General features: G+C 46.7%; 2 protein-coding genes, 1 long non-coding RNA gene and 1 pseudogene across 32 annotated transcripts in view; 3 read left to right on the top strand and 1 right to left on the bottom strand.

Annotated features, from left to right (window-relative positions):
- Positions 1-12,797, top strand: part of LOC109576332 (uncharacterized) — a 59,161-nt gene extending 46,364 nt beyond the window's left edge. For 12 of the 21 annotated variants that reach the window (XR_011563158.1, XR_011563174.1, XR_011563176.1 and 9 more), the window contains one exon: positions 2,379-6,922. This is a non-coding gene — a long non-coding RNA (uncharacterized lncRNA). Of the gene's footprint in view, positions 1-2,378; positions 6,923-11,079 lie in introns of those variants that run through there. The other 9 variants (XR_011563170.1, XR_011563171.1, XR_011563167.1 and 6 more) reach the window with 9 other exon arrangements.
- Positions 1-18,338, bottom strand: part of KIF9 (kinesin family member 9) — a 36,888-nt gene extending 18,550 nt beyond the window's left edge. Inside the window, exons 1-10 of one of the 2 annotated variants that reach the window (XM_019984925.2) lie at positions 17,978-18,338; positions 14,712-14,809; positions 12,796-12,961; positions 10,900-11,006; positions 8,367-8,591; positions 4,774-4,857; positions 4,569-4,661; positions 3,690-3,837; positions 2,551-2,615; positions 534-611 (exon numbers count right to left, since the gene is read on the bottom strand). In XM_019984925.2, the coding sequence (XP_019840484.2) occupies positions 534-611; positions 2,551-2,615; positions 3,690-3,837; positions 4,569-4,661; positions 4,774-4,857; positions 8,367-8,591; positions 10,900-11,006; positions 12,796-12,961; positions 14,712-14,809; positions 17,978-18,338 (1,425 nt within the window). Of the gene's footprint in view, positions 1-533; positions 612-2,550; positions 2,616-3,689; positions 3,838-4,568; positions 4,662-4,773; positions 4,858-8,366; positions 8,592-10,899; positions 11,007-12,795; positions 12,962-14,711; positions 14,810-16,735; positions 16,912-17,977 lie in introns of those variants that run through there. The other variant, XM_070777248.1, reaches the window with a different exon arrangement.
- LOC109575812 (SRA stem-loop-interacting RNA-binding protein, mitochondrial pseudogene) lies at positions 8,832-10,253 on the top strand (annotated as a pseudogene).
- A 61-nt stretch (positions 18,339-18,399) lies between the features above and the next one.
- Positions 18,400-22,657, top strand: part of KLHL18 (kelch like family member 18) — a 57,356-nt gene continuing 53,098 nt past the window's right edge. For 7 of the 9 annotated variants that reach the window (XR_011563156.1, XR_011563155.1, XR_011563152.1 and 4 more), the window contains exon 1: positions 18,400-18,576. Coding sequence is in view for 2 of the 9 variants with exons in the window: in XM_070777249.1 (XP_070633350.1) it covers positions 18,448-18,576 (129 nt within the window). In the remaining 7 variants the exon portion in view is untranslated. The remainder of the gene's footprint in view (positions 18,577-22,657) is intronic. The other 2 variants (XM_070777250.1, XM_070777252.1) reach the window with 2 other exon arrangements.

Below are 22,657 nucleotides of genomic sequence, written 5' to 3'. Positions count from 1 at the left end.
GGCAGTTACCCTTTGACCAGAAATAAATAAGATCTGTTGTTCTGCACATACTCACCATGTTTTACATTGTCAGAAAATGTCTAATTTTTGCTAGTTTGAAGGTAGAATTCCACTAAGGTTTTAAATTGCATTTCCCTGGTTAGTGTTGATGCTGAGCATTGCTCCTGATTGGTCAGCTGTATGCTGAGAGGGATCACTCAGGCTGGGAAGAAAGCTGTTCAGTAGTGACCTAGCCAGATGAGTCTGAGAGACAGCCCACACGGATTAAGCTTAGAAGCAGCTCTAAGGGCTCCCATGCAGAAGCCCGGGGTACTCAGAAGCCTTGAGGCCCCATGCATTGGGTGGGGGCCTGACCTAGCCCTTTCACCTTGGTGGCAGCCCCCAAGGGGACCTACCCCAGAACAGAAAGTGACTGACTCAGGATAGCATGGGTATCTTTGATGCAAGCAGGAAGGGAAGCCAGGCTCATGGGACCCAGGGAGCAAACCCATACATCTTCCCCAGAGAGAGACACCTGCCTACACCCTTAATACCTCAGCGTCATACTTTTCATTGACGGTAGGCTCAGTGGTGACCAGCTTCATCCTGCTGGCAAACCGCAGTGAAGACAACTGAAAAACAGATCAGACAGACCTCTATGTTCTTGGCAAATTACTTGTGACTAGAGACATTTGCTAAACAACGTCTAAAGGAGTCCACTAGAAAACAAATCTCCCCAAAGAGAGGAATGCTCCATGAGCTCATGAAGTGACATCCGGGGGGTCTTGTCTGTGTCCCTCTAGGGGCACAGCCAGCCAGGGGTGGTTATGGCTGGAGGCCCATGGGTAGGCACTTGGGAGACAGCCCCAGAGCACTGATGTTCCATGAAGAGTGGGGGGCTGCTCCCTGGTGTGAGGAGCAGCCAGAGGCACATGGGGCAGGCCCTGACATCTCAGCCTCAGACTATGCTGGGCTGACTCAGGGCCTGAAGCAGGGAGGCAGACTCAGAGGAGGGATGGGTCACCCAGAAATAGCCTGAGGAAGGCCTGAAAGGCCTCTTCCACTGGACAGTCTTGCCTAGTGGTTAAGAGCTCTGCACAGACCAACCGACTGTACATCCTCAGATGGGTCTTATAACCTCTCTGTAAAATCAGGGAGACCTGGCTCACAGGGTCACTGGGAGACTTAGTGCTCAGGTGTGTAATGTGCTCTGGACAGAACTGACCCACAGTCAGCCCTCAAAGAGGCCCCTGTCATTAGAGTTACTTCTATGTGGGGTGAAACCAGACTCCTGCTGCAAGTACAGCAGCACGTGTGGCCACGACTCCCTTGTACACACAGGCAGGGTCACTGCATAAAGCAACATGAATCACGACAGGCACTGTTTTAAAGTTAGAAAATTTGGAGAAGAGAATCATGACCTTCCACACTGCCAATCTGCCTTTGTCCCAACCCAACACCCCTTCCCAGCAGCTCCTTGGGGCTCCTCTGGGCTCGGTCCTGGGCAGAGATCCCAGGTGGTATGGGCACGAGCCTCTGGGGACAGCAGGTGCCAGGAGAGCTGCTCCCTGTGTGACCATCTCAGAGGTGGGCATACGGGGAGAGAGGGTCTTCCATGGTCTAGGAGGACAGATTTCTAAACCAGGCAGCCAGGAGGCCCAATAGTCACATGACTCCTCTTGGGGTTCACTCACGCTTTATGATACTCTGAGACTAGTAGGTCCTGAAGCCTTCCTCTGGGGATGCTGCCTGCACGTCAGCTGGAGCTCCCCTCCCTGGCCTCCCACGTCCCAGGACGCTGAGTGTGCAGCAGGAGAACTCCCCCTGGAAGGTGGGACGGTCACTAATGCACAAAGCTGGGAGGCCCTGCAGGAGCGTCTCGCCCTGCAGTGTCTGACCTATTTCACCGAGTGGATTCTGCATATGACTGAAGCTTGCCCTGAGCCATCCACATTTGAGCAAAATGTCTAGGGAGAGATTTCCAGTCCTATCTCACTTAAGATGAGTTGGGAGGAGAGGCGGGGAGCCCCAGCTATGTGGACTCTCCTGTGTCACTAGCTCAGCTTGTATTCCTGCCTCTGGTTCTCATAAGCCTCTCGCCTCCTCAGATCACCTGTTTCCTTGCTGCTGGGTTCATCTCCCTGAGTCACGAGTCTGGCCACAACCCTCTTTTACTAAAGCCCCGTGACAACCCCTGCCATCTTCAGGAGAGCAGCCAAGGCCCCAGCATGGCCACCAGGGCCCCTCCAGCCACTCACCTTTTCCTTCCTCTTTCCTGAGCCTCCCACTGCGTGGGTCAGAAAACACAGTGCTTGCCCCACCCAGCTGACGCATAGCCTCGTCTCCTCAAAGGCTTCCACACTGAGCTTGCCCCCTGCCTTGCCTCTCCCTTGACACAGCTTCTGCTCCTTGGGACTTGGTATCTGGATCCTGGCTGGAGCCCTTTTGGCTCAGACTCATCCCCTGGATCCGTCCACTCTTGACCATGTCTGCGGCTACTGAGTCAGTTTACCCAGTCCGGCACGCCTGAGGATGGATGCTAACCCGGCTGCACTGATTGTCCTTACATACCGTCTCTTCTAACTGAGCAGCTTCTCCATAGATGTTTGTCACGAGGACCATGTTGCAATTTCCCCCTGCAGAAAGCAAGACACAGAAGGTCCGTGAACCATGTGGGTTTTCTGCCAAGACATTCCTTTGAGGCTGGTGGTGGTGATCTGTTATTATCTGAGCGCTTGTGTCCCCTCAAAATTCATATGTTGAAGTCCTAGTGCCCAAGGTGATGGCATTTGGAGGTGGGGCCTGTAGGAAGTGATTAAGTTTAGATGAGGTCATGAGGGTGGAGCCCCATGATAGGATCAGCGCCCTTAGAAGAAGAGAGAGAGAGACCAGAGCTCTGTCTCTTAGTGATCTCTTTTCTTTCTCTCTTGGTCATGTAAAGACACAAGGAGAAAGTGGCCATCTACAGGTCAGGAAGACAGTTTTCACCAGGAACCATTCCTGCTGGACCTTGATCTGGGACTTCCAGCCTCCAGGAGGGTGAAAAATAGATATCTGCATAGTGTAAGCCCCTCAGTCCATAGTATTTTGTTCTAGCAGCCTGACCTGTTTGAGGGCCAGAGAAGACACACGAAAGCATGCACAAGCCTGGGAGGCAGGGGGAAGACGGAGAGAAGAGGGAGAGGCCGCCAAATGTACCTTTTAAAGAGGAGCTGGGGAGAAAGCAGAGGCAAGATGGCTGGGGCAGGGCAGAGGCCTGTGGCCAGGGCTTTGCTTATGGGGGGCACACAGTTAATAATCACACACCCACCTTCAGGCCCAAAGCAAAAACTTGGGAACACAGGATGACAAGACACAGCCCCTGCTCCTCCATCAGGGAGGCTGAAGGAAAGGGAAGACCTCACAGGAGAGGCCCTCCACCTGGGGCTTCAAGGCGCCGAAGGATTCTGCCGGCTGGTTAAGGGATGGCAGGACATGAGAGGGTGCCCCCGGTAGAGGCCAAAGCTTAGGCAAAGCCTCTGAGGAGGGAGCAGAATGGCATAGGGGACACGAGAGGGCACTGTGCTTGATTTTGCCTTTCCAGGTGTGTCTGAGGTCACTGTGAAAAGGCTGCAGGCAAGTCCATGCCACCGGGAGGGAGCAAGTCCATTACCACCAGTAGCAAACACGCCAGTCCTGTTCCTCCTCCCCGCACACCAGCCACCCCTCACCTAATGAGTCCTTGAGGGCGTGGGTGAGCTTGCACTGCCGGAAGGGAATGTGGTCTCGCTTCTGGTCCCCGAGGGCAATGATGGCCTGCTCCAGGAATGACAGCGACTTGTTGATGTAGGTGGCTTCCTTCAGGACTCGGCCCTCAGACTACAAACCAAAGGTCAGTTCTGCTTCAGGCCAAGTGGAGAGGCTGCCCCACAAAAAACACTGCAGGTCTGTGGCCAGGCCAGAGCCTCCTGCCCAGAAGCAGGGTCTTCTCTTCCTTGTATTCCACGTTGGGCTAATAAGAACACTCCCAGGAATGCTGATGCAGATATTCATATGAGTGAATGCTCATATGAATATGAATACTTGTGTGAATATTCATATGAATACTCCCTTAAGAGTCACACTGTTATGAACACACAGGGGAATATTTGTGCAGATATTTGAGCAAATAATCCTGGGAATATACAAACATTCATTCAACACACAAATACAAACACTCATCTGAATGCTCTTGTGAATACTTATGCTAATACTCATATGAATATTTATGTGAGATGAAAAATTCATGTAAATATTCATCACATGAACACTCATGCACAGAGAAATGCTAATATGAGCATGGAGCACTGACTGAGCACTGACTGCCAGGTACTTTGCTAAGAATTTAGGAGCCATCATCTCATTTAGCGTTTACAACAGTCCTGCCAGGTAGGAATTGCCTCTCTGATGCAGCTGTTTCACCTCTGCTAGTTCTGTCCCCCAAGCTGAACTGCGCCTAGCTAGGAACATTGTTCACAAATGCCCAGTGAGGGACAGTCCACATACACAGACACAAAGCTGGAAACAGGGCCATGGCTTGTTGAGGAGGAACTTCCTGCTCCCCCACTTACCCTAGACTTCCCCAGCCTCTCCGAGCCTGCTAGATCCACCAAGTTAATTTTGGAAGTCACATACTTTTCATCTGATAAGGTCCGTGAACGGGCCTGTGAAACACCCAAAACAGAGGTTAGGCTGTCACAGTGAAAAGCTTCTTACTGAACAGGCTCCATGGGAATCGACCTCCCTTCCCAAGCTATTCAAAGAGCTTGTACTTACCTCCACATAGATGGTAAAAATGCAGTGTGACCTGGATGAGTTCTTGTTCATTGTGTGGGAGGCTATAATCCTGTTGGTCTCTCCCTAAAGAAGAGAGAAAACATGTAGACATTTTGACATATTGAAATAACAAGGCATTTGAGTCATTTTTTAACTATACAGAAATGATCTTTACATACAGCTCTTGGTCAGGCCTTCCAGGGAAATCTGATTTATAAACTAGTAGAACAGAAGACATATTGGAGTCCAGACCTATACTTTCACTCACTGCTAGCGACATGTGAATTTGTATAATATCTTTCTGAAAAGCAAAGTGGCAACAAAAATTATGAGCCTAAAAAATGTTCATAGATATTAAGTCATAACCAACCTACATATCCAACAATTCAGGAATGATCTGTCTGGAGAACAATGTTATGTGACCAGAAGAATGCTGACAAATAGCTTTTAATAACAATAATGCAGAATCCAAAAATCAGAGCAAACTGCCTTCAACAGCACAATAAAAGGACTATCCACCACAGCCACATGGAATTTAGCCCGGAGGCAAGGATGGTTTGACATACACAAATCAATCAATGTAATCTACCTCATTAACAAAATGAAGGACAGAATCATATGATGGTACAATCTGAGGAATGCAGAAGCATTCATAGAAGAAGGAATAAACAGACGGTGCTACCAAGATGTTAATAATGGTCACTTCTGGGTTAGAGTTTATAGGTGGATCTTTTATATACAGGTTATGCTTCCATATTTTTAAAATGAACATGAATTACATTTAAACATTAGGAAAAAAATCAGTAATTTGTATCTTTAAACAGACAGCCCTTGCCTCTAATTCACAGGATTAGGCACTATGACCAGAATATACTTAAAAGGAGACACGTAGAAACGGCTGTACTTAGAGAAAAAGATTCTTATGGGAGGGACTCCTGTCTCCTTAAAGGACCCTGAGAAATGCTATGAAGAAACCCCAATCAGTGATACTGCCTTCCCCTGAGGAGAGTGGAGCACCTAAAGAGGAGGGGAGGCCCTGGGCTGTGGAGGAGGCCCGGCTGGCTCCCAGGCTACATCCCCAAGGTCTCATTGTCACATTCAACTAACCTAAAATTAAGAATATTTGTTCATCAAATTGACATATCAAGAAAAAAAGACAAGTCACAGGAGATAGAAAACAGTTGTAATACATACAACTGAGAAAAGAACTAGTTTTCAGAATTTGTAAAGAATTTATACAAACAAGAGAAAAAAAAGACATCTGTAAAGATAATAATCAAAAGACATGAACAGGGAAATCCAAACGGTCAATAAACACATAATTAGGTCCCTAATCTCACTGGTAATCAGGGAAATAAAACCCAATGAGTGGGGCCATAATGGGAAATAATACACACCAGCCAGACTGGTCAAAATTTTAGGATCAGAATAATGGGAATTCTGACAACCTGTTGAGGGAGTATGCCATTATTGGTATCGTTTAAGAAAGCTTAAGACACATACTCTCTGTGACCTAGCAATTACAGTTCTTGGCTTTACCTAGAGAAATGCATGCTTATGTGCATCAGATATACATACAAGAACATTCCCAGTTCTAGTTCCTAGTGCCATTGTCTTATATATCCCCAAATTAGTAAAACCCAACTGTCCATCTGAAGTAGAATGGATAACTAAACTGCAGTATGCTCACACAATGTAATATGATAAAAGTGAAAACCGTAGAATACCAGATGAATTGCACATAAACAGTAGGTAAAAGAAATAAGACAATTCATCCTACATGATTCCTTTTATATAAATTTCCAAAAAGGTTAACTTATACTATTTGAGGAGATGTAAGTGTTATGCTACAGGTGGTTAAGCCCTCATGAAGACCAAGGAAATGATTACAAGTCAGGAGAGTGCTTGCTTCCAGTGTTAGTTGCTCAGTTGTGTCTGACTCTTTGTGACCCCATGGACTGTAGCCCACCAGACTTTTCTGTCCATGGTATTCTCCAGCAAGAATACTGGAGTGGGTTGCCATTTCCTCCTCCAGGGATCTTCCTGACCCAGGGATTGAACCCACGTCTCCTGTATTAGCAGGCGGATTCTTTGGATTAGAAGCCCAGTTACTTCTACGGGTATGAATAAATACTTATTCATGATAAACTCTTCACAAACTTGGACATTCTTTAACCTTAAGCCAAGAAACTTTCGGCAAACATCATTCTTCATGGTGAAATGTTAGGAGCAGCAATAAGATGAGAATGTGTTTTTGCTGCCTCCTGGCAGGCTCTTTCTTCTGTGTACGTGCAAGGGTTCTGTGTTTAAATCACCTCTGAGGACACCTAAGTGACTTTTTTTTAAACTTTTATTTGACATATATTTTAAATACCCTAAGATTCACCATTTTAAGTGTTATAGTTCAGTGATTTTTTAAATCAGTAAAATTACAGGGTTGTGTCACTATCACAATTCTATTTTTAAATTGTTGCATCACTCCAAAAAAGTTTTCTCAGGCCTATTTACAGTCACTTCCTGCTCCCCTACCCCAGGCAACTACTAATCTGCTTTTTGTCTCTATAGATGTGGCTATCAGGACATTTCAAATGAATGGAGTCATACATTAGGTGACCTTTTAAAATTTCTTTTACTTAGCATTTTTCTGAGGAGGGAGGAGGAATTTCATCCATGTCATAGCATGTACCAATGTTTCATTTCTTTTTTATCGCTAGTTTTCTATTGTTTGGATGTACCATATTTTGCTTATCTATTCTCCAGTTGATGAATATTTTGGTTATTTCTGGTCTTTGGCTATTATGAATAATCTTATTATGAATATCTGTGTACAAGTCTTTGTGTGCACATAGATTTTCATTTCTCTTGGATAGATCTCTAGGAGCAGAATTGCTAGGTTCAATGAAAAAATTAATGTTTAACTTTTTAGGAAACTGCCAAAATGGCTACAGCACTTTATAGTTCACCAGCAATGCATAAGAATTTTAATCTACATGATTTTAAAAAGAATAACAAATCCCAGGGAATTTTTTTATTGATTTGTAAGAGCCTTTATATTTCAAGGACATTAATTTTTAATTTTTTCTATATCACAAATGCCCATGGTTAACTTTTTAAAGGACATTGTCAATAAAGAAAAAACTTCAAGAGAAAAAAAGACTAGAAGTCAAATTTATTAAGCCAAAATATATATTATTGGGACTTCCCTGGTGGTCCAGTGGTTAGGACTCTGCACTCCCAATGCAGAGGCCCAGGGTTTGATCCTAGTCAGGGAACTAGATCCCACATGCCATAACTAAAGATCCTATATTCTGCAACTAAGACCTGGTGCAGCCAAATAAATAAATATTTATATATATATATATACACACAGACACATTATTATTGCCATATGTAGAAAACAGATGAGTGAATTCTTTTTTGCTTCTATATTTTTTCATTATTATCTGAACTTGCTAAACAAGTATATATTAACTTTAATTCTGGTTATCAAAGTAAGTAAGAAACTGAGGAGGAGGGAGGAAAAGGGGAACAAAAGGAAAGAAGGGAGAGAGAAAAGGTTAGGAAGAAGGCACCTGTGGTCCTGATCATCTCACCTCAAAGAGGAGGCTGAATGCATCTTCCTCCTGACTTGTGAGGTGGACCGACAAGCCCTTAATGAAGACCCCTTGAGGATTCTCCACGATGGTCATAGGTGTGACTGAGGGTCCAACATATGGCAGCGTGGACAGGAGATCAAACAGGCTCTCGTTATAGATTTCCAGGTAGGAAACGCGCACAGTAATGGCATGTGTGGGACGTTCTTCAATCATCTTAAAGACCTAGATGGGAGATTGGACAGCCGTCACCAAGAGCAGAACTCCAATGACCAGCCAGGATTAGGGGAGTTCTTAGCTCAGGAGAGAATCCTCACCCTGGAAGAATTTACGGTCTAGTTACTGTGATGGTCTTCATCAACAGCTAGTAGTTCATCGGGTGATATTCACTATCATCTTGTAGTTTTTTGAGGCCTGACTTACAGATTGGCTAATAATTATACAGTCTCAAGAAGTAGAGGCATGATGAACGGAAAAGACTGTGAAGTGAAAATATCATTTTGTGGAGTTTTACCACACAGAAGCTTCTTTCACATCCATTATTTGATTCTGTCCTCCTAACTCCACTGTGACTGAAGCAGGGCAGGGGTCACACCCATCTGTGGTGGCTCGGCTAATAAGGGAAAAAGCCAAGCCAGAACTCAGCCTTCTCAACTCCAGTGCTTATCAGCAGGTGACTTTGGGCTGGTCTTTTCCCTGTCTCTGGACTTTAACTTTCTTATTTGTTCAATGGGAAGCTGGGCTGGATGATCCCTGAAGTCCCCCCTTATCCTAACAGGCTAGATCTGTGCTGTGCCACATGCCAGACACTAGCCACATGGCTGCTCAGCACTTGAAATGTGGCTCACACAAATGAGGAATTGAATTTTACTTAACTTTGACTAAATAATTAAAACTGATACTAAATTCAATTACTGGTAAACTTTTAAGTATGTTTGGAACAATTTGCATTTATGAGTCCACCCTTTCAACTGTCAATTGCATGAAATATAAATACAGAGAAACTATTTCTGATGAATATTTAGGGTCTAAATTGAAATGGGGACTTCCCTGGTGGTCCAGTGCTTAAGACTCCATGCTTCCAATGCAGGGAGTGTGGGTTCGATCCTGGTTAGGGAACTGTGATCCCACATGCTGTGCAGTGCAGCCAAAAAAAGGATGAAATGGGCTGTTAAGTATAAAATACGTTGTTGTTGTTTAGTCGCTAAGTCACGTCCGACTCTTTGCGACCCCATGGACTGTAGCCTGCCAGGCTCCTCTGTCCATGGAATTCTCTAGGCCAGAATACTGGAGTGGGTAGCCTTCCCCTTCTCCAGGGGATCTTGCCAACCCAGGGATGGAACCCAGGTCTCCCGCATTGCAGGTGGATTCTTTACCAGCTAAGCCACAATTCATTTCACTTGCTTTACTTTTTAAAATGTGGCTACTGGAAAACCTAAACCTGCATATATGAGTTACATTATATTTCTGTTGGGCCGCACCGAGCTAGATTATCAAGGTCTAAGATGCTAAAGATGGGGGGGCTTCGGCAGCGAGGGGCACTATGGCTCTGCGTACAAATATCGGCTGGCTGGTTGCGTTTGTCAGAAAAATTTCAGGGAAGGCAGCCTCAAGTGAGCTGAGAGAACACTTTGCACAACTTGGCCATGTAAGAAAGTGCACTGTTCCTTTTGACAAAGAGACTGGCTTTCACAAAGGTATGGGTTGGATTCACTTTTCTTCAGAAGAACTTCACAATGCACTACAACAGGAAAATCATGTTATTGATGGAGTAAAGCCCCATGTTCAACCTCAAAAACCCAAAGCTTTACAAGGAGACCAAACATCTGATGAAGAGAAAGATTTTTGAGACCCTCACTGCCTACTGAATAAAGTAAATAAAAGAGGGGGGGGGAAAAAAGGTCTAAGATGCCGAGGCATTGACAGTGGGATGTTAAGGATATTGCTTCAAAAAATTATAGCATGGATGGTTATGCACAAGAGGGGCAACTTCACTTCCTACTGGACAGGGCTATAAAACTTCAAGTTGCTGTTTAGGGAAAAATCCTCTGCCTCCCACTTCCAAAACAAGGGTCCTCACAGAACACAGGCTAGCAGACTCCAAAGGAAGGCCCTCCTGTCCTGTCTTCAGTCACACTTCCCAGACCCCCAGGGCTGACTCGGTCCTGAAAGCTCATGTCGTGTGATGATGGTGGAAGAAGCCAGAGCAGGCCAGTAAGGAAGCTCTGCAATGGTCCCTCCCCCTCATTAAAACCAGGAAGGAACAGAACTAGGTCCTCCGTATCCTCTGTTACAGGGCCACAGACCAGCAGAGCAGCAAGAAGCCAGTCTGCACATCTGACTCACTCTACCAAATGGGAAACAAGCTTGGCATTCGAGTTGGTCACACACCCACACACACACACTCCACCATGCATAACCTGTCTCCCCTACAGGCTGCAGCTCCTTGGAGGCCTGGATCCCACTGGCTCCAGGAGCTGGCCTGGGATGGGCAGCTTCTATGTGCCATCCTGCCCACGGGCCCATGCTCTACCTGCTGTAGGGCACGAGGGAGGATCCCTCGGTGCTTGTAATTCTCAGTTGCCCCCGTCATGGTATACGTCTTGCCAGCTCCTGTCTGCCCATAACACATGATGGTGCCTGCAAACATTTCAAAACACATTTTGGTGACATCCAGGAAAATAGATCTAAGGACAGCTTTTCCCTCCCCCAGCACGCCCAGCACCAGCCAGAACCCTGGTGTGAAGGTGGCCATCAGGAGCAGCTAAGGACATCGGGAATTCCTGCCATGTAGGGTGAGTGGCTAAGCAGGGAAACAGGATGTAAAGGGTCAAACACAGACAGCTGCTCTGAATCTGTGGTCCATGGAGGGCTCTACTGCTTCCCCTTCCAAGAGGGGATCTGATCCTAGGGCTTCTGAGGAGAGCAGAGAATTCTGGGCTACAGAGGACCTGGGAATTTTCCTAGCAAGATGAGGGTGATGAGAGCGTTGAACTCAGCCCTTCTTCAGCAAGACCATGGACAGCTAGGCTCCCAGGGCTAGGTCTCCCAGTGAGGCTGCCCAGACAGAAAGAAAGAAGAGCTTTCAGAATCCCCAGGAAGAGATGGGAGTGGGAAGGGCATTTTCTGTTACTGGTGAGAATTCTGTGTAGACAGCACATTCCCACAAGACCAAAGTTGGTCCCAGGCCACTTTCAGAAACCGAATACTGTGACTAGGTCCTGATCTGTCCCAGTGCCCTCTCTGGAAAGATGTTCACTTGCACCTCACTCGTGCTTTAGGTCTACCATCACCACCAGGCTGTGGGACGCAAACCAGTCACCTTGGGCTCCAGTTCCCACCTGCTTTTCCTCCCGACTCGGGCAACCTGAACCAGACCCAACCCAAAGGCTGCTTCTGTAGGTATTCACACAGCAGAAATGCCCAGGCAACACTGGGTGGTGGAAATCAGTGTCCGCCTTTTCCACATCGATGCTCTAGTTCCTGGGATTGGTAGGTTTTAACACAAGGGGCCTGAATTCAGCATTTGCACTGGAGTCAGAAACAGTTATCTTTAATCCTGCAGGAATGTGCAGGAAGGAATCAGTTTAGCTGGGACACAGAGCCCATTTGTGGCTCCACAGCACCCAGCGCCCATGACTCAGCCTCCCTGGGCCTTAGCTCCTCTGTCTCTACTTCCTCAGGGCCACATCCCCTCAGGACGAATGAGGACCACACCTATATATCACACACAGGCTACAGTGTTCGGGCATCTACACTCAACTGACTTTTAAACAGAAGACCTAAAACTTGCAAACGGGGAACATTCTTGTCAGGAGCCGCCAGACAGGCAGTCTACAGACTGTGATGTATTTTTTCTAAGGACTTTAAAATCTTAAGATTCTTAAGATTTTACAACAATCTTAGACCGAACAAGTTTGTACAAATTTCAATATAAATGTTAATTTGCTAAATGGCTTTTTTGTTAAGCTTTTACCTTAAGAATATCAAACTCTACTCAAGTTTTTAGTGATATATGTAAATAATTTAATACTGGAATGGAACAGATCGATTGTGCTGGTAGGATAAATGGAAATAGCTCCTAGCAGGTAGCCAGGAGAAAAATGTTTTGACTCCATCAAATTTATCATAAAGACACTGTTTCAAAACTATATTCGAGGAATGTGAAACAGGATAATAGTTGAATCCCCGTGACCTATAGAGAGACAGGGTCATTAAATCGTCCTATGAAGGTAGGAACCCAGAACCATGGGTCAAGCCATGACCACCATGTCACCAAAGTTTTCCATCATAAGAACATGGAGACAAACAAAAGTTAGTAAGAGAAATTGTAGTTTATTTTATTCACCATAAAATCCTTGTACCTCTTCCTGGGTGGGGATGTTCCCCAGGTTCTTACGTTAAAACAACAGTTAATTAACTAAATTACCGTTAAAGCCATTGAGGGCCTGAGAAACCACATCCTTCGCAACTGTCTCGTAAACCAGGTCCTGGGAGGCATCATGGAGAACTCTGTCCAGTTTGAATGACCAATCTGTCTGCTGGTTATTGACAACTCCCCTCCGAGAATCTTTTTTTAAGTGAATATCAATGGTCTAGGAAGAAACGAAGACTTGTTAAGAAACTGGTATAAAAAAGTCAATGGCAGCCAAGGCCTGACCTGGAGGAAACAGAGGAGGTGAACTTGAGGAACAACAGGGACTTGCATGTATCCTGGAAGACCTTCAGGATGGGGGGAAGAGAGCCACTTCAGGGAGGCCGCACACCCTCAGGGTGGAAGGAGCAGGAGACAGGAGCACATGCTGGTTTCAGCACATCTCACCCTCGTGGACAGGGGGCTGTCTGTCTTGGTTCCCTCATCTGTGATATGGGGTGAAGCACATTTATCACATTCTCATTAAACAAGTTTTAGGGAAGTCCAATAAGCACAGGAATGCCTTCAAACAGGCCAGAGAGAACAGTGTGCTTGGGAATGGAGGCCTGGGCTAGAGCCCTAGCTCCTTGGTGACTGGAGGTGAGGCCTCCCTCAGCGTTGTGGTGAGCAACTATTCCCTCACACACTGTGGGCCACAGTGAGCAGTGAAGAAACGATAGCCACAGGAAGGGCACTGGTCTATTCCGACATAGTAACTCGCTGGCACTAAATCAAGCGTGCCTGCTGACTTGTAATCAGCACGTTTTCAGATGCAAAGATTTCTAAAAACTTTATTTTTAGATTTTTAGATCCCTCTATGGCAAGTCTCTTTGGCAGCAGCTGGTTTAGAAATATATTGGGTTAGATTTCACTTTCGTCTACGGCCATACCACCCTGAACGCGCCCGATCTCGTCTGATCTCGGAAGCTAAGCAGGGTCGGGCCTGGTTAGTACTTGGATGAGAGATTTCACTTTCACTTTTCACTTTCATGCACTGGAGAAGGAAATGGTAGCCCACTCCAGTATTCTCGCCTGGAGAATCCCAGGGACAGAGGAGCCTAGTGGGCTGCCGTCTATGGGGTCGCTCAGAGTCGGACATGACTGAAACGACTTAGCAGCAGCAGCAGCAGCTTAATGGTAGATTCCAATCTTTGAAATGAGGACTTCTGATGTAAATGGACTCTCACTGGACTCTTACACTGGCTGCCTTAATCCAGAAGCCAAGACACAGCCACACGCAGAAAAAACAAGACCAGCAGAGCAGGGCTTGGTCCATTCATAACGTTAAACGTTCTGTGCTTCAGGGTCACTGAATCCACGTCCAGCAGGGTGCACGTCACAGGGTTGCACCTGAGTTTCTTTCTGACTGCTAGGACTTTAGAAGCTTGAAAAGTTGACCTTTGAATTGCTCCCTTGAACAATGTCTCCATGCTGCCCATAGTAGATCCACAAATGTTTGCTGAATAAAAATATTCCGTAACTCTCAAGGTGTGCTAAATCTGTCTCAGGCTTCAGAATAGTCCTCAGGCATTGGTGAGGACATGGGGCGTTCTCACCGTAAGAGTTTCTCCCACTCTTTGGTAAGTTTAACAATAATCAACTGAAGACATTCCTACTGTACTCCCTGGGAGATTGTACAGTGGGAGATCTGATCACCAGAAAGTTTTATGAGTGTGGACAAATGTCACCTTCTAGTGTCAGATACAAGGATAAAGGCAAACTATTAACCAAAAAGCCAATAAAAATGGGAGTTTCATGAGCTTCCTCATCGACAGCGTTGGTGGGGGAGTACTCTGGACTTGAAGGACTCTAGATTCCATCTGAACTTTTACCAGTTCTGTCCTGGTCCTTACAAGGTGGTCTGAAAACAGAGTAGTGAGAAAGCACTGAGAGATTCTCAGGCAGGTGAAGGCAAACACAACTGTACTTACTTTGTTGTCATCTCTATATTTGATCATTTCATGAGCAAAGTCATCAGTGGGTCTGACACGGACAAATGCGTGAACTTTTTTCCTAGAACCCATTTTAGCTAAAAAGAAGAAAACAGCAACATTTTCAGTAGTCATCCTCAAACAACCATTAGAAGGGAGATGTCATTGATCAACAAGATCCGAAAGCATGATGTGTGGTCCATGTTTTCCTCTCTCAGAGAGCCAGCCTTCTTTTTGCCCCCTAGCATCTCAGTGCTCTGCCCACAGGATCCTGCTCAACAAGTCTGTGTACTTCCAACTTTCTCAGGTGCCTCACCGTTCTCCACCGACCCCCTAAGAGACCAAAGTACAAAACAAAAAGAATGCTCCCTTCAGTGGGCCTAAGTTCAGATGTGGATTCTAGAAACGTTCTGTATCAGAGTCCACCTACACTTTGCCTTCTTCATTGTATTTTCCTCTTAAAATACTTACTATGAAATGCATTAGAACTAATTTTTTTTTCGTTAACATACCTTACCTGAGATGTAGCACCTCCTCCTCTACTTCCATTAGACTAACAGATCAGAAAAAAAGATTTCCTGGAAGTATATTTAATGGAGCCTGCAGTCAAATATTCTTTCTTCTCCACCACTCCATTGAGAGAAAAATCAGTCCCCTACCTCCTCTGCCTCCCTAAAACCTAATTATGTGCATTCTCATCATTTTCAGGTAGACACACATATGTCTGTATTCCTTCATTCATACTACCATGAATAATTACCATGTGTAATAAAATGTTAAACACCGAATGTAGTTTCATCAAATAGGATGAAGGCTTAAAGCTGTAAGTGACAGGGAGGGAAATTTAGGTAAATAACCTTATTATTATGTAGAATTTTCCTATAGTGGAGAAGACTCTCAAAATAAGGACTATAAACATCATAAACAGTAAAGCAAGACACCAGTTAGCAGAGATGCTAGAAAAGGGGCTGTTGTCAATTAGATCTCTAATATCTTGTATAACTAAAGTATTTCACAAACATTTAAAAAAACTGAATTGTACCACCCTCCAAATGATAACTAAGAAATCTCACATTTTATTGGATACTAGTCTCATTGGTCAAATCACACTAGGTTCTCTCTCCTGAGAACGTCTGTGTAAATATATTTAATACTGTCACCTAGTAAATTCTGGTTCTAACATTGATCGAGTGGAAAAGCAAAGAAAGTTATTAAATAGAAGTAATAATCACACTGATTTTTACTGCTTTAAGGGGGAACTTAAAATGTAATCAGCTCTTTAGGTGCCTCTTATACACCGATGACAAAAGATGAAGTACTGAGAGAAAATGTCAAATAATTCTAAGGAAAGCTAAAAATCTTTCCATTTTTAGAAAATGAATGTGAAAGGTATTCAGGTGGGTAAGGATCATGCCTTGTCCCATTTCAGGTCTAAAAATTTTGTTTGTAAGACTGAGCTCTAGAAATAAAAAGTCCCAAGTAGCTCTAACAGGACTGCCGAATTGAGAAAGCTGAAGAGATTATCTCATCTCCAGGTTCACTTTGATCTAGGATATTGGGAGAGTGGAGAGTAGAGGGAGGTGTGCTGACTTAGGCAAGCAGTGTCACTCTCTAAAGTTCCCCATTCCGGTCTGAGGGCCCGTCCTCCTGCTCAGGGAAGTTAAGATGCTGTCCAGGGTGCCCTCTGAAAGGGAGCATGTTCTGGGGGCAGGTGCCTAAAACTCCCTCCTGGCAGCCCCTACTCACAGACAGCCCAGGAGCAGCACAGGCCAGCTCCAAGCATCACCCTCCCCTCAGAGCCTGCCCCCTTTCTGCCCAGGAATTTGCCAACATGCACATGCAGCCATTCTATCTGTGCTTCCCAATTCTCCCCATGCTCGCGCCATTGCTCCAGGCATGCCAGGAGCTATATTCTCCCCAGACAAACCTCCTCTATTAACTGCATGCCTCCTTTGTGTCCACTAGCCAGCAGCCCCTCAAACACCAGACATTTAGGGACCCCATGCATGCCATCTTGCACTTACTGAAATAATGCTTGTTACTGTTCTTAGACCGCATCATTTGAGACAGTTTCAGCTCCCAAATTAAATAACAAGCTGCTTGAAGGACTGGATGGTGCCTTGTATCTCGTTTGAATCCCCCCCTCTAAGTCCAGAACACTGCCAAGCACAGAGCAGATGCTTAAGAAATGGTGACTGGTGATGGTGGTGGTCATGGCTGGAAGTCAGAGGGTGGCTGAATCTCCATGTTTGGGTCCATCTTCAGTCACTACTGAGAGAGTCCCAAAGGGCACAAGATGTCACTCCCTTCCCTCACCACCACCAACCCCTGAGCCCACAGCCCTTCCAGGAGGACACTAGGTTTCCAGGCACCATTTGGAAAAAGCCGTCTCAGTTCCTTACCACGCTCTCCCTTTTAGTAGAGTCCTTCTCTCTAGGATCTTGTGGGGAATGCCTCTCCCTCATGGACACCACCCTTAGATATCTCTGGTGTAAATAAGTGAACCTCTGAGTAGTCACCAGGAGCCCTCTCTGCTTAAAGGCTCACAGTTTCCTCACTTGTTTTAGGGGTGAGTGAACAGATTGCCACCCAGCACCCCTAAAAACTGGAGAAAAGCAGAGGTTCAGGTGGGTTCCTGTCTTCAGCGCTCCTGTCCAGAACAGACTCTCAAGAACAATCACAGCCACCAAAAAGGCAGCAGCATCTTAGGTCCCCAAATTCGGACCGAAGCCGAACTGGCCTTTCTCCTTTTTCTAACCCAACAGGCTGGACCTCTGTGTGGAGTCTGGGAGGCAATGGGCCTTGGGACCATTTCTGTGTCTCTCTGGAGCGGTTTCTGTATCTATAAAGCAAAGGGTCGGGACTGGTAATCCCAAAGCTCTCTATAGTTAGTAAGTCATTTCAGTCGCTTAGTCATGTCCGACTCTTTGCCACCCCATAGACTGCAGCACGCCAGGCTTCCCGAGTTAGAAAACCGACAAATAAAAAAGGGTCCAGAAGAGCAGAGGTCCCTGAACCTCAGGCGCGACGCAGGACCTTCGTGAAACCAGGGAATATTAGATCCGAAGGCCCTAAGCGGCAAAAAGGCTGAAAGAATCCCCTTGACACCGCACCCTCCTCCGCCCGGTGGAGGAGACCAGCGAGCCAAGTCGGGGAACTCCCACGAGGAGCGGTCTTCAGATTCCAGCAACTGCCCGTCACCGGGCGGAGACCCCCTTTTCCAGCCTCCCTTCTCCACATCCCGAGCGCGCGTGACCCCTGCTCACCGCTCGGGAGGCAGGAGCCCTCTCCCAGCCGGACCGCTGCATTAGCAGCTACGGAATACCGGCAGCGCCGCTGCCAGTCTGTGTATACGGTCGCCGTGGCAACGGGCCGCTTCTGGCTATTCCGGAAGTACGAGGTGGTGGCGGAAACGAAGTCCGCGGTCCTCTGTTGCGATGTGAATAAGGTCAGGGCCGAAAGAGGAGGACGAGCAATGGGACCGATTAATCCAGAAAGACTGCGGGAGCTGCAGGCACGAAGCCAGGGTCGGGGTAGCTGGGGAACGGAGCCGCAAGACCTGGGAAACTGCGAGGCCCGGCTTCCGGCGCAGAGCAATTTGAGACTACGGCGGCCGCGCAGGCCCATTCGACGCCGGCCCGGCGCCCCGGGCCGCCGTCCGCCCGCGCCCTCGCCCCGCCCAGTTTAGTTCCGAGCCAGCACAGCCAGGCCTGCGCAGTCTCGGCGGCCGGGGAAGATGGTGGAGGACGGCGCGGAGGAGCTGGATGACCTGGTGCACTTCTCCGTGTCCGAGTTGCCTAGTCGCGGCTACGGCGTCATGGAGGAGATCCGGCGGCAGGGCAAGCTGTGCGACGTGACGCTCAAGGTCCCAGGGGTCGGGCAGCGCGGTGCTGAAAGGGCCGGGGGCCGAACGGGGAGGGAAGAGAGATGGGGGGATCGGGGAAGAGAGGTCTAGCGCGCTGAGGGGTGGGGAAACGAGGTGGGAGTGAGAGCGACCGGCGGGGAAAGAGAGGTGCCGAGCGGCAGAGGGGGCTTGGGGCTGAGGGGGTAGACGGACAGGGTCAGCCTCTCAGTCTCAGACCTTAGAAGGAAACGCTAAGAGGTGCGCCGCTGAGGCCCTCGGAGTGGAGACCTTGGGGTACCCGCCTCCTTTTTCTGTCACACAGACGAGGAAAAAAAAAAAAAAAAACGGACTTGCAGCCGCTCTGTGGAGAAAGGGGGCGGCGGCTCTTTCTACCTTTGATGGGCACCACGGAAAAGCACCTTTTCTTGTCACCACAGACGTGCCCCCTCCTAGTTAGCTGCGGTGTGATAGAGGCGTGGGCTCTTCCTGAGGAGTCATTGCTCCCCCTGCCTTGTCTCGTAATAAGAGCTTTTAAAATCGGATCTGGAAATCTTTTGAGGTGGGCCACTCCCCTGACCCCACACTGGAAGGCTCGCTACCAGCACCGCAGGGGTCCCGGAGAATGGACTGATGGCCTCCCGTGGGGACAGGGCTCTCTTAACCACCTGTTCCTTGTTGGCATTCTGGGCACAAGACCCAGCCTTCCTCCCGTGCTTTTGTATCCATTCCTGCTGCGGAGGCATGCTGTCCTGCTCTGCGGCCGAGCTGCTGAGCCAGGTGGAGCTCTCCAGGTGGAGATGCTGCTGGAAATCCTGTTCCCTGTTGGGCTTTGGCTAGAAGGATGTTAGCATCTGCGAAGGCCCCTGTTTAAAAAATAAAACTATGCAGAGATCTTTGTGCTCTTCTTGTTTTCCGCAGGGTTAAGGAAACTTCCTCTTCCACATTTCTGAGTCAGACCTCCTGAGACAGTTAAGTAGAATGGTTAGGAGTGTGGCTTTGGAGACAGAAGAAGGATTTGGATTAAAATCCTTGGGCAAGTTACTTAAGCTCTCTTAGCTTCAGCTTTCCAAATGTAAAAATAGGGATGATTTCTAATTCTTAGTATTCATATGAGGATTAAATGAGAAAACTTGCGGTATTCTTTGCATAATGCCCAGCCAAGGTTTTCGTCACTCTAAACCCCTTCTGAGACAGAAACCAACACAGTATTGTAAAGCAATTATCCTTCAATTAAAAATAAATTTAAAAAAAATTTTAATAGAAAAAAAAGCCCTCCTGAAGGAGATTAGTTTTCCAGGAGAGGAGTGAAGTGGACAGCAAGGGGACAGCATCTTTTGTGGGGAGCGAGTGGTTTGAGAAAAATGAGCTGGACTAAAGGAAACAAAATAAATATAAATGAGAGGTTTTTTGTTCACAGTGATCACATGGAAGCAGGTGTTGAGGGTTCTAGAGATTTGTAAGCAAGAGAATGGTCTGTTTGTGGCAGTAACACTTGGGGTGAGTAGAGACTGGTGAAAAGCAATAATGGGGGTGAATTTTCGGATTAAGATTTAGGCTGTAAGGGTAAGCCAGGGAAAGCTTCTAAGACACAGAGATGCAAAAAGGACGTGATGGAGTAAGATGGTCACACTAAATAACCCTCACCCTAACCCACTAAACCCAAGTACACAATTTTCACTGAAGCTGACTTTAAGGGCCACACATTTGAATCTGGAATCTTGCCTAATTTGTTGTCATACTAATTTTGTGATGAAAGAGTAGGTGGAGGAGGATATTAGGAAGTGAGGTAAGGACTTGTTGGTGCGCGCCATTTTTATGTTATGTGTCATTACTGAGTTATACCAGTATATTTAGAGAGCTGCTGCTAAGTCGCTTCAGTTGTGTCCGACTCTGTGCGACCCCATAGACGGCAGCCCGACAGGCTCCTCCATCCATGGGATTTTCCAGGCAAGAGTACTGGAGTGGGGTGCCATTGCCTTCTCCCATTAGAGAGCTAAAATAATCATATTAAAAGGAGCCATCGAGGTCTTCTAACAAAGCCATCCATTTCACAGATGAAAAAACCCTGGGGCTTAGCGATATTAAGGGATTGCCTAAGGCACAAAGCTGTATTATCTGAGATCCAACACAGCTGTTGGTTGGTGGAAGCAATGCTTTTGCATTCTCTGTCAGATTACTTACCTGCTAATGGTGTATAAAGCAGAACAGGAAACAAGCTGTCCTCTGTCAGCAGCGTCCTCTGTGAGCACAAAGGACAGTGATGTGTACGGCCAGGTGCAGTATCGCTCTTCTATTTCAAGACAGGAGACAGACACGGGCTTTTTCTGCTAGTCTTCTGGACCTAAGACTTCTTGACTCTTGATGTGGAGATGACCCTGTATTGGGAAATCCTGTGCTTCTGAATATTGTTCATTACCGGGGCTCTCTACTCACTTTTTTCAGGTAGCTGTGTTTCCTTTTCAGCCTTGCCTCTTTTTGATGAGTAGTTAAAATTAAGGGGAAGAGTGTGTTCCATTAGAGCACATGTTCACATATCACAGTGGGCACCTGTGCTATGAATTCATATTCATCAAAAAGTCAGTTTTGCTCTTTCTTTTGTGAGTTATGTCGGGGGTGTTGTTAAATTTGGACACTGATTTAGATGAATGAAAGCGCTTGATGCTGCCTGACTGTAGGTGGAGAAAAAGAGTTACATGGTCAGGCTACTCAAGATGGCTGTTGTCTTGCTCTCTGAACATCTCCTGCCCAACCAGTTCCTGCTTCATCTATATCCTGCTCACATGACTGGCCTTTCCACCCTCTTATTGCCTGCCCCCCTCACCCCTCACAGTTTGGGGTGTGCCTTCCGTTGGTTTCCCTGGTGACTAATGAGCCCACCTGACATCAGGTTCCCTACTACTGGTCATCTCCTTCCACTTGGGAGTGAAGACTACCCCCATGTCCTGCCTGCCTTCTGCACACAGTGGGATGCCCCTCCAGGACCTTGTTTCAGACGTATAAGATCCCTGCTATCCATTAAACCGTTGATGGCTCTGTTGCTGACTTCAGGTTCTTCCTTTGGTCTTAAAGCTGGGCACATACAGGCCTTGTAGGACTGCTGTGTGCAGCCCAACTGAGGTATCTGGGAAAATCAGTTCCTAACCGAGCAACGTTCACTGGGTTCATCCTGTGGCTTCTGGCGCTTGGCCAGCCATCTGGGTGAACATCAGAAGCCTGTCTTTGGGGATGCTTCGTACTGCAGGTGGTTCCTTTATTGTTTTGTACATGAGACTCCATTGTTTGCCCCTTGGCCACACCTGGTTCAACTTGTGGGCTGATTGATGGAAAATGAGACCATGTCCTTTCTCCAAAGATGTGTTCCTAGCTCCTCCTGAATTACAAGTATGGCATCTGCCTTTCTACTTTAGGTTTGTTGACTGTTGGCACTCCCATTGTCTCCTTGGCATAGAAACCAGCCAACTTCCTCACAGTCCATCTAGGCCTTTTCTACCCAAACAGTGGATCACATCATTACTTGTTTCTAGTTGGGGAGGAGAAAGAATGAACCAAGATGTGTGAACCAGGAGCTGGCAAGCATATTCTGTAAAGAGCCAAATAGTAAATATTTTAGGGTTTGTGGGTCACACTGTTTCAGTTGCAGCTCTCCAACTCTGGGTGTTGTAGCACAGGAGCAGCTGTACATAGAATATAAAGGAGTGGGTCTGGCTGTGGTCCAGTAAAAGTTTATTTATAAAAACATGTGTTGGCCAGACCCATTGGCTGACCCCTATTGTATACTGATACAGCCTCTGTAAAGTTTAAGACTTGTGGAGTAAGTTACACTTGCTTTATTGCCCCAGCGTCTACTTCTGTGGTTTCAGAGATTGGAAGCAGCTCTTGTTAAAGAGTACAGGTGAACCAGAAATGGAAAACTTTTTTTTTTTCCAGCTCACAGCAGTTGATCAAGGGACTGGCCTGGTCTGTGACCGATAACTGACATAGGAGAAGCTACTGTTACGTTATGCATCTCATCTTTTTTTTTTTTAAATATTTATTTATTGAGCTGTGCTGGGTCTCTGTGTGGCACATGGGTCTTCTGTCTTCCTTGAGGGATCTTTTTAGT

Source organism: Bos indicus, chromosome 22 (genome assembly GCF_029378745.1).
Source record: "Bos indicus isolate NIAB-ARS_2022 breed Sahiwal x Tharparkar chromosome 22, NIAB-ARS_B.indTharparkar_mat_pri_1.0, whole genome shotgun sequence".
In the NCBI taxonomy this organism is placed as follows: Eukaryota; Metazoa; Chordata; class Mammalia; order Artiodactyla; family Bovidae; genus Bos; species Bos indicus.
The sequence above is the reverse complement of the archived record's forward strand: the minus strand, read 5'-3'. Positions and strand labels throughout refer to the sequence as shown.